This window comes from Manacus vitellinus, unplaced genomic scaffold (genome assembly GCF_001715985.3).
Source record: "Manacus vitellinus isolate BGI_N305 unplaced genomic scaffold, ASM171598v3 scaffold_99_pilon, whole genome shotgun sequence".
Taxonomy (NCBI): Eukaryota; Metazoa; Chordata; class Aves; order Passeriformes; family Pipridae; genus Manacus; species Manacus vitellinus.
This window is the reverse complement of record NW_021940916.1, coordinates 903,347-912,582: the sequence shown is the minus strand read 5'-3', so window position 1 is coordinate 912,582 and position 9,236 is coordinate 903,347. Positions and strand designations below refer to the sequence as shown.

At 44.5% G+C, this 9,236-nt stretch overlaps 1 protein-coding gene across 1 annotated transcript; it reads right to left on the bottom strand.

Moving 5' to 3' along the window:
- Positions 1-338: 338 nt before the first annotated feature.
- On the bottom strand, positions 339-7,682 carry NCLN (nicalin). Its single transcript, XM_018086639.2, has 14 exons — positions 7,486-7,682; positions 7,128-7,272; positions 6,434-6,528; positions 6,121-6,201; positions 5,819-5,922; positions 5,301-5,389; positions 4,978-5,117; positions 4,376-4,554; positions 4,067-4,154; positions 3,916-3,954; positions 3,636-3,799; positions 2,969-3,022; positions 2,800-2,878; positions 339-1,474 (listed from the first exon to the last, which is right to left on the bottom strand). The coding sequence occupies exons 1-14, from the start codon at positions 7,597-7,599 to the stop codon at positions 1,415-1,417; spliced, it is 1,431 nt and encodes a 476-aa protein (XP_017942128.2). The 5' UTR covers positions 7,600-7,682; the 3' UTR covers positions 339-1,414.
- Between the last annotated feature and the right edge of the window lie 1,554 nt (positions 7,683-9,236).

Genomic DNA, 9,236 nt, shown 5'->3' with positions numbered 1-9,236 from the left:
GATATGATGGTGAGCTGCTGACACCAGCATCTGTCCTGGAAAAGACAAGACCCTTTAAAAAACAAGTTGCTACACATTTAAAGTAGCAGAAAGCACATCATGGGGTAAGGGTACTCCAAGAAGGAGACTATGGTGAAACAAAGAAAGATGCATGGAAATCAGTGCTTTGGTGCCCATCCAAAGGACAAGGCCAGTGACTGGTCACAACAACCCATTTTTTAACAAGCACGTGCACAGCAGCTCTGTGCAGACAAGAATGCACAGCTTGACTTTTCCATGCATACAAAAAAAAAAGAGGTACACCTTCATTCAAACCCACAATAGCTTTTCAGCCCCTGTAAAATACACTATTTTAATTATAAGTAGTAGTGTGAAGAATAAAAAAAAAAAAGGTATCCACTGTGGCTTGTGAAAAGACGTCATGTACATAGGACAGATCAGAGGAAGGACTCAAACCTTGCAGGGTGGCAGGAACAATACTCCATCAGGTTATCTTCTAGAACTACAACTAGTCTAGGACCTGTAGTCAGTATCTTGATACATTTTCCAGGTCTGGGCTGCTCTTGCTCTTGTTATTGATGCAACCAGCTTGTTTAAGTACATGGAACAGCGCAGAACACAATCCTGCAGCAGCTGGGACAACAGAACACCCCCCAAAGATCAAGCAAGATTTTAGCACAGAGTGCTGGCAGCCGTGAACTGTCCAAAGACCATAAACTTCCAGAGTAACCAAGTACACAGCAAAATGCATCCTCCAACACAGATGGGAGAGAACCTGTCCTGGCAAGAACCCTAATACCAGAAACTCATCTCAGCAATCTTTCCTTGTCCTGGCAATAACAGTCAGGATCACTCACAGTGCACCTCCTAAAAGGGCATGAGTTACTGCAGTCTAAACAAAATGCAAAAAGGTGCTTGCTTGCTTGCTCAGCACACCTCACTAAAGCCAGGCAGTGAATTTAAGGAAGAGGTACCATAAGGAAACATGCTAATTGCATTCACTTTAATTTTAAACAACTGCTCCGAGTCCTTGTCTGCTGGGCAGAGATAACACGTCACTCTGTAGTTTCGGTTTCCAAGTTGGCTGTATGACACATGTCCATGAAGGTGCTGGACTTTGTTTTACACTCATAGAAGCTGCCCAGAATAAGACTGCAGGAATTGGTGGAGTCTCTGAGCCTCTCTCTCACCAAAATGCAAAGGAAAACAGACACGGTGCAAGTCAGGGGAAGAAGGTGAAGAAGAAAAGCACTTAAAAGGTGCGCAAGAGTTAAAATTTCATTTTCTTTATGCCTTCCTCCCCTCTGTACAGTAGCAAAGAGGAAGAGAAATAGCAGGGTTCAATGGAAGGCAGAAGGTTTCCGATGGGCTCACCGATGGCTCAGTGCTGCTGGGTGGGTGATGACTTGTTGCTTCACTGCTGCTTGGTTTTAAGGGATAATCTCTGTATCATCTTGTAAAGGAGACCAAAGTGCTGGAAAAAGAATGAAAAGAAGTAACCATGGCTGTTCTAAACAGACAGAAAACTTAGTAGAAGGCTTAAAACAATACCAACGTGCAAATGCAGTACCTAGTCTGAATCATCCACTAGCACTCTCACCCTGAAGCTGGAGTGAGATTTGATGAATTAAGAGGAATTATGACAATGAAGCCAGTTACTTCAAGTTGTACAGAAAGTGATGGCTTACAAAAGTGTTTGTGTAGGTGTATATCACCCCTTTGTGAAGATGCAACCACTTGTTAAAGATTTTATTTTTTTTTGATGCAATTCTGTTCCTTCTGAAGGGGAGAAAGCTTCAGATTTCAACACCTGCAGGATCCTGGTCGCTGTAGAAACACTGCTGCCAGCAGTGTCAGAAACGTAAAAACAAACCAGGCAAACACAGAGATTCCCAGTAATTCACAATCCTTTAACCAGATCTTCTCCTGCACCATTTCACCAGTGACTTAGAAATTAACTTAATTCCTCTTTTGATTTTGCTTTGGTTACTTGTGCTTTGATTCAGTAACAGCTACTTCAAATATTTGACCGAAATCCAGGCTTCAAACAATTTCAAATTCAAATACAAAAGTAAGGAAGATAGCTGACAAATCAAAGTATATGTTTTCCTTCCTGTTTATGTTGTTACATTGTATTTTTAAATGCCTGTAGTTTCCCCAAACAAATAACAAACACAAATAACACAAAGAAATCAAAATTGAGAGTGACCTAAAATGCTTCCCTTTCATTCATGTTCTTCATGAGCCTAGGCAGGATCAGAAGCCTCACTCACAGTGGCTTGGGTAACACTTACACAAAAACATTACATATAAACAGTGGCCAAGGCATGGAGTATCACATTTCCAGGATTACTGGCACAGGATGTATTTATGGTTTCATTGAAAAAAGAAACCAAAACTCTGAAGATGCATTTCTAAGTTGCATCCCAAGTTCAGATATTTCCTAACACTAACTCACTACAACAAACTTTTAACATTACAGCAAATTTTAGTTGCCTTGAGTAGTCTCAGTTTGAAGGCAAAATAGCTTAGCAAGTGAGTTATGCATGTCCTTGACTACAAGAAACAGCTCTAAAAAACCAGTTTTGCACTAGAATGGCAAGAGACTGCCTTCAGCACAGCCAACTGAAATACTCAAAGACATACACCAAAACAGCCAGCTGTTCTGGATAACTGCTTTTAGAGTGGGACGGCATTATTGTTCCAGCTTTAGTGCTGGGACTGTGTGAACACCAGTTACTGTGCTACCATGATTTATAAGGAAAATAATATGTCTGTTTCCTGCTTCTCTTCTCTTACCTGCACTGCAACATAGGCAACGCCCAAGTAGGCTGCAATACAGACAGCTAGAAGCAGGTCAAAGATTGCTGGCTTGACCCTGTCATAAAGAAAGTACACATGAAATTGCTACAGCAGTTGCCGCCACGGAGTGAGACAATAGCCCAACGTGCTCAAGGGAATTCCATACCTGTATGCATTCATCACCTGTTTCAGCTGGTCATAGAAAACAAACTCAGGATCCCTGTGCAAAGAAGAAATTTTTCAGATTCTATTACACTTCTTGACACTGTAGTGAGGACAGCCCAGACTTGTCCCCAAGGAGTCCACCCACCCAGAGACAGAGAAGCATGACCACCTTGCATACTAATTTTGAGCTGATTTTAGTCATCAGGTCTTTCTTTTCCCCAAATCAGAAGCCTAAGGACACAATTCAGAACACATGCTATTCAGCTGTCTCCAAAGAGCCATGTGAAAGATTCCTCCCTGTGTTCACTAAACCGCTTCAGCCTAAGCATGTAAGATGGGATGTAAGCTGCCCTTTCACAATTAATGAAAGCTGTCTAGGAGACCTCAGTCTTTTCCTGCACTCAGAGTGGGAAAGGTGGAACCAAAACAGTGAAAAAACAAGCTCTTCAGACAGAGGGAGCTGCTGGGTCTTGTTACTGTGCTGGGAGGAATGGTAAACAGCTTTCTCTAGAACAGAGAGCATGAACCAAAACTGTCAGAAAAGCAGAAAAGAGCAATCCCTTCCAGCTGCATGCCAAGAAACAAGAAAAGCTGCAGTTCAGAGACAGTTCTTTAGAGGGGGAAACCAGTTTGCATGCCCTGGCTGGTTCTTTCATCTCCTTTCTTACCGTTTGTCTGCCTTTACATGATGCTGCTTGACATCCTTCAGGTAGCGTCCCATATAATATTCTAAGGTGTTGAGGAAGGTGCTGTCTTTATCAATCAGCTGGGCAGCCCTGGGTTGACTGCTCAGCCAGTCCATCACTGACTCCAGTTGCTCCTGTTGGATCTGCTACAGAAAAATACCACCAAATAAAGGGCATCAGCTACACACATGCTGAGACCAGACCTCTCTCCCAGACTCTAGATTCTTTCTTCCCACAGGTTACAAAACCACACTGTGCTCACCATCTGATCTGTGAAGATCTGCATATCTGCAGGTGCTCCCTGCAATGGCAAAAAAAAAAAAGAAACAAACAAGCAATCCAGGCTATTGGTGAGAGCAAGCTTGGTTGGGCAGGACAAGTCTGGTCAGCACTGCATGGTGGGCAGCTCTTACCTTGTCTGTTAAATTGTAGATGACCCTTGTCAAAGCTTCAGCAATGATCCTAGTATTCCTGATCAGTGCTTTAGTGTCTATCCGTGCCCTAAAGAAAAAAGAAGGGATTATGGACTTGCCAATGGCATCAGCTTCCTCTAGAAACAACCCTTTTTCACTGCATCATGCACGAGCCTGAATCCAGAGCCCAACTCGCGGTGTTTTTGTCACCTATCTCCTGACCATCAGAACAACACAAGCAGCTGTGAAGCCAATTTGGGTCTACGGGCTGGATTTAAACTGCAGCCTTCCTTCCCTAAGGCCTCTCACCTCCTGTCCATGATGCTGTTGCGGAGGCTGTCACGGTGGCTCTCCAGGTGGGAGATGGTGAATGCTGGCAAGCGTCGGATCGCAAACCGCTCGTGCTCCCATGCCAGCATGTCCTCAGCCAAGTTAATCTTCTTGTGCACCATGGAAAACTTCACCTCTGGAAACTGGCTGGCAACAACCTGAAGGAAAGGACAAGCCATACACGGGTGTCATGCTACCCACTGCATTATCCCATCATGCACTGCCCTGTCTACCTAGACCCACTTTTTCTGCATTCCAGAAGGTAAACACACCTCCACCTGTAAGGTGCAGTTATTGCCATTATAAAGCTGGTTTCATATCAAAAAGAGCTGTTTTAATGTCACTACAGGGTAATATAAGGAAGCCATAAGGAAGTGCAGTGGAAAATGCAGCAGATCTACTCTGCTTCATTTAGAACTGCAGCATGAGAATTTGTCTGCACTTCAAATCAAGTGACCATAAATAATACATGAAATATTGCAATGGCACACCATTTCTTTACATTGTCCTTCCTCTCTTGGAGAGCTGCAGCTCCCCACACTAAGTCCCAAGTTCCCATGTACCTAAAATGTTTTTATTACCATCTCCAGTTCTCTCAGAAATGCATGCTGCAAGGTCCCCTCCTTGGGAGGCTTTGAGACATGGAGATGAAGGCTATTGCCTCTGCCCAGAGTATCGAGGCAGAGAACAAATGCTACGTTGTCCTGCAGCAGGCTGGAATCTGCAACAGAAAAATACAAGCCTTTATTGCTATGTCTTGTGCTGGGACTTCCATCCCAAAAAAGCAAGGCTCACACAAGGAGATTCTCACAGGAGGACTGACAATTAATAACAGACATTTAACACAACTGTATTGACACGGACTTTGCCACAGAACATGCTGGAATGTCAGCCCCTTACTCACCAGTGTGGTCCAAATTGTCTTCCAGCCACCGCTTAGTTCCTTGATAATTAAACTTGCCACCTCCAGATGCAAAGAACAGCAAGTTATACCTGCCCATCAAAGAAGCCAGAAAAGCGTTAGCATGCTGCACTCCCAAGAACTCCTTTACTCAGTCTTGGAGGTGTGGTAAAATCACAACTACTAGCACCTGACATCCAAGGCAAACTGCCCATTAACAAACACTTCCTACATGCCACATACTCAGGTAATGGCAAGACAGATTAAAAGGGGGAGTTCCCATTGCTTGAGGATGGAATCTACTTCCCATATCATTCTCTCCACTTGTCCCTACGCTTGAGCGGAGCTACAGCAAAGAGAACAGAGGAAGGAGCTTGGCCATTAACAGCAGCCGTACTCAGATGGAAACAGAACAGAGCAAATTGAAGGACTGTTTGTAACACCCTGTAGGTCTGGAGCAAAAGCCCATCTTATCTGTTCTCAGCTACACACATTTAAGCATAAACAGGGCAGTTTCTTACCCAGCATGGGTACGTCTGTAGGTGTAGAGCCGGGAAAACAGCCTGGCCAGTTCCAGAAGCACTGAGGTACCACTGCCATTGGAGTCAGCACCGTGTGACAGCCACTGCAGGATGAAGCAGGACAAAGACAAGGTGACAAACCTACACTGATTCTCACATACCAGAACAGCTTCAAGATAGCACACCACCACGCTTCACTTGTAACTGCCCCACATCCTTAAGGCCAAGAAAAGACACATGGGCAAAGGCCAAATGGGGAAAAAAGACAGGAACAGACAGCTGCAGGAAAAAAGAATACTCACTGGAGCCACTCCAAAAGAATCATAGTGGGCAACTATCACAACTGTGGGCAGGTCTTCTCCACCCAGGCCTGTTAGCCTTCCCTGCAGAGGAAAGAGAGCAGTGTCACTCCACGTCACCTCTTGTGTACCTGTACAAAGACAGCTTCATTTCTACATGCCTGCTGAGTCTGCCCTGGCCTTAGTTTTGAGGACTCCAGATACTTACATGGCTGAGACTCCCCTGACTTGCCCTATCAGTCCAAATGTCTGATGAAGTCCCAATAAAATAATTCATTCCATCAACATTGCCAGTTTGAATCCACATACTACTCACCTCCACACTGGGTATAAGCCAGTCATTGATAGCTTTGCTTTGGGCCCCACTGGTCACCATCTGGAAGCCATTGGCAGTTGCTGTGTGCAGCAGAACTAGAACAAAAAAACCCCAAAACCACAATGTACACCCAGGGAAGTTTCATCCCTTTATTTTCCTTGCTAACTGCACTTTGAAAAGACCAGCTTTAAACCATTTAAGCCCTCTCACTTGTCACTTGTGTTTATGCAATGACACAGTTTCTTGGAGACCATACATCTTCATTCTGTCCTAAAACAAAAACTTTTCTCCAGCAGTTCTAAAGTTAATCATAAACAGCAGGTCAGTAAGACAGTCAAGTTATTTACAAGGGGATACATGGAAGCACCAAACGGAGGTGTGGTCAGACAAAAAGCTTCAGCTTCTACCAACACACCACCGTCACTTAACATCTTCAATGTTGTTTTTAACCTAGTTTTGATTTATATCTTATTTGCAACAGTGTGAAGCTGAGAACTTCATGCAACTGTATTTCCAAATATAGTCAAGTAATACTCTCTCATACTGAGTTTTTCTTCCACTGACTCTCAAAACTCTTTGACAAAGTCAGAATAAACATGAATGTGACAGAACAGTGGTTCATGGTGTACAGGACACAGCAGACTGCTCCCAGGCCTGTCTTCCTCAAACCTTTCCCCCACTTGTTAGAACTCACCTTCTGCAGCTGAGGCAGAACCCTGTGATGCAGAAGCAGCCCGTGTTTGTTCATAGATAGACAGCAGCTCTTCATCTTCCACTGCAAAGTAGACTGGCACAATGGTTTCCATAGCAAGCATTTCTGGCTCTATCTCCATGAATTGCTGAGGATTTAAGTGAGACACAAACTTAGCATCTGCTAAACATGAAAGAGGGCAGGAAAATATTAACAATCAAAGCAGAGAGGTAAGTTTTAATATTAGAATATGACTTGTTGTGCATTACAACAGGAGCTTCCAGTCCTGCAGCAACCCAAGCTTCTCTCAAATAAATCTCCCATTGGAAGAGAAAGAAAACTTTATTTTTTTTACCCTTACAACATCCTGTGGAACAGAAGAGATAGATCGTGGCAAGATGATGACCACAGCCCCAGCTGACTGGCGGAGAGCCTTCTGGTACTGCTCGTAGGAGAAACCCCCCAGCCGCATCATGACGCAGCGGCGGCTCAGGACATCCGCCTCTACTGTGCGTGCTTCTGTGTTGAGCACTGCGCTCCTGGTGCCTGGCAGCAGAGAACAGCAACAGGCCTTGTCAGTTGCTTCAACTTATGCTTTCAACATACCCCTTTGCTCCAGCCTAGCTCCTTCTCAGAACAGTCTTTGTGACAGTTTGATGAACTTCAGAGCAGCCAGGACCTGCAGAAAGCTAAGTCCGCCTCTTCCCCCTCATCCAAGAAGGAGCAGAGATCTGTGGTTTTTCTTGCAATCCATCAGAGCAACACCTCTGCAGCCATGTCCTGCCAGACTCCCCTTATTCCAGCATTATACAGCCTTGCCCACCTTCCAGTCTACCTGCTCAACACAACCACACAGACTGTTTGCTCACCTGCACCTGGCACCTGCTGGCAGCAACACCTCTGGAGAGAGCCTGGTCTCTCTAGAGCCTCCTGCATCCCCCAGCTGTAGGATCACCCCTGCATGCAGAGGATGGAGGCTGTGCAGAGACACCAGGCTACCTACCCTGTGTCACCCAAAAGGCTGCTCTTGCCCACCCACAAGGACAGGTCTGTAGCTGGGGAAAGTGACAGATGAGCAGGCTGCTCCTAGCTGCTCGCTCTCTCCTACTCTCAGCTTCAGCATATCAAATCCCCTACATGGAAATGCAATTCTTTGGGAGAACAGCAGTCTGTAGGCTTGCCAGCAGCTCCTGCATTCTCCAAGGGAGGACCAAAAGGACATCTTGTACATAACCTCTCTTGTACAGAGAGGTTCAAATCCACCTTACAATTTATATTGCTCCAAATTCAGTTTCTTCCTCTATAACTCTGGCACCTACAGAGGACCTCATCCCTCTACACCCCCACAGAGTCAGGGATGGAACAAGGTGCTCCAGAAGGCATCTGAGCCTCTGTTCAAAGAGGAGTGCTGCTAAGTGTTAGATTTAAACCTGACTTAGCTTAACTTTAGTTTGGTCTCATCAAAGGTCATAGAATCGCCATACACCCGTAAACAGAGTCAAGGCATGATGTAAATTCTCCTCACAGAACTCTGACACTGTATAACAAACAAGTATTAAGAACACCCCTGCTCCAATCAGAAAAAAAAATGATTCAAAATGAGGATAATCCCTCTCTAGTTTCCCAAAGAATGATGTGTAAACATAGCAATATGTGGACCCAAAATTCTGCTCCTCTGACACCTAAACAGAGCAGACACAAGAGTATTTTCTGACAGCACAGCAAGACAGGTTGATTTTCTGCAGTTTCTCTATAGAGAGCTGGTTAATAATAATTCATTTACAAACTAAAGAACTCTATTAGCATTAGAGGAAGTCAAGTTTCTTCTTAAATTGCTCTATGACTGATGTTGACAAAAAAACTCTTCCCCCTGCAAGAAGAGACTGAGCAGCAATGTGTATTTGGTCTTTTTGGCTGGAACATCAAATAGTTTTTATCCTGAAGGACATCTCAGAACACACAAGGTACAGGACCATCAGCTACCCAAAGGGGGTAGGAAGGAGCAAAGGAAACACACAATCCATCCAAGTGGCAGAGGAAACCTGAGGCTGTAATGCCAGATTGTTAACATAAGTCTGAAATTTCGGAAGAGTCACTCATGAACAGAGCACA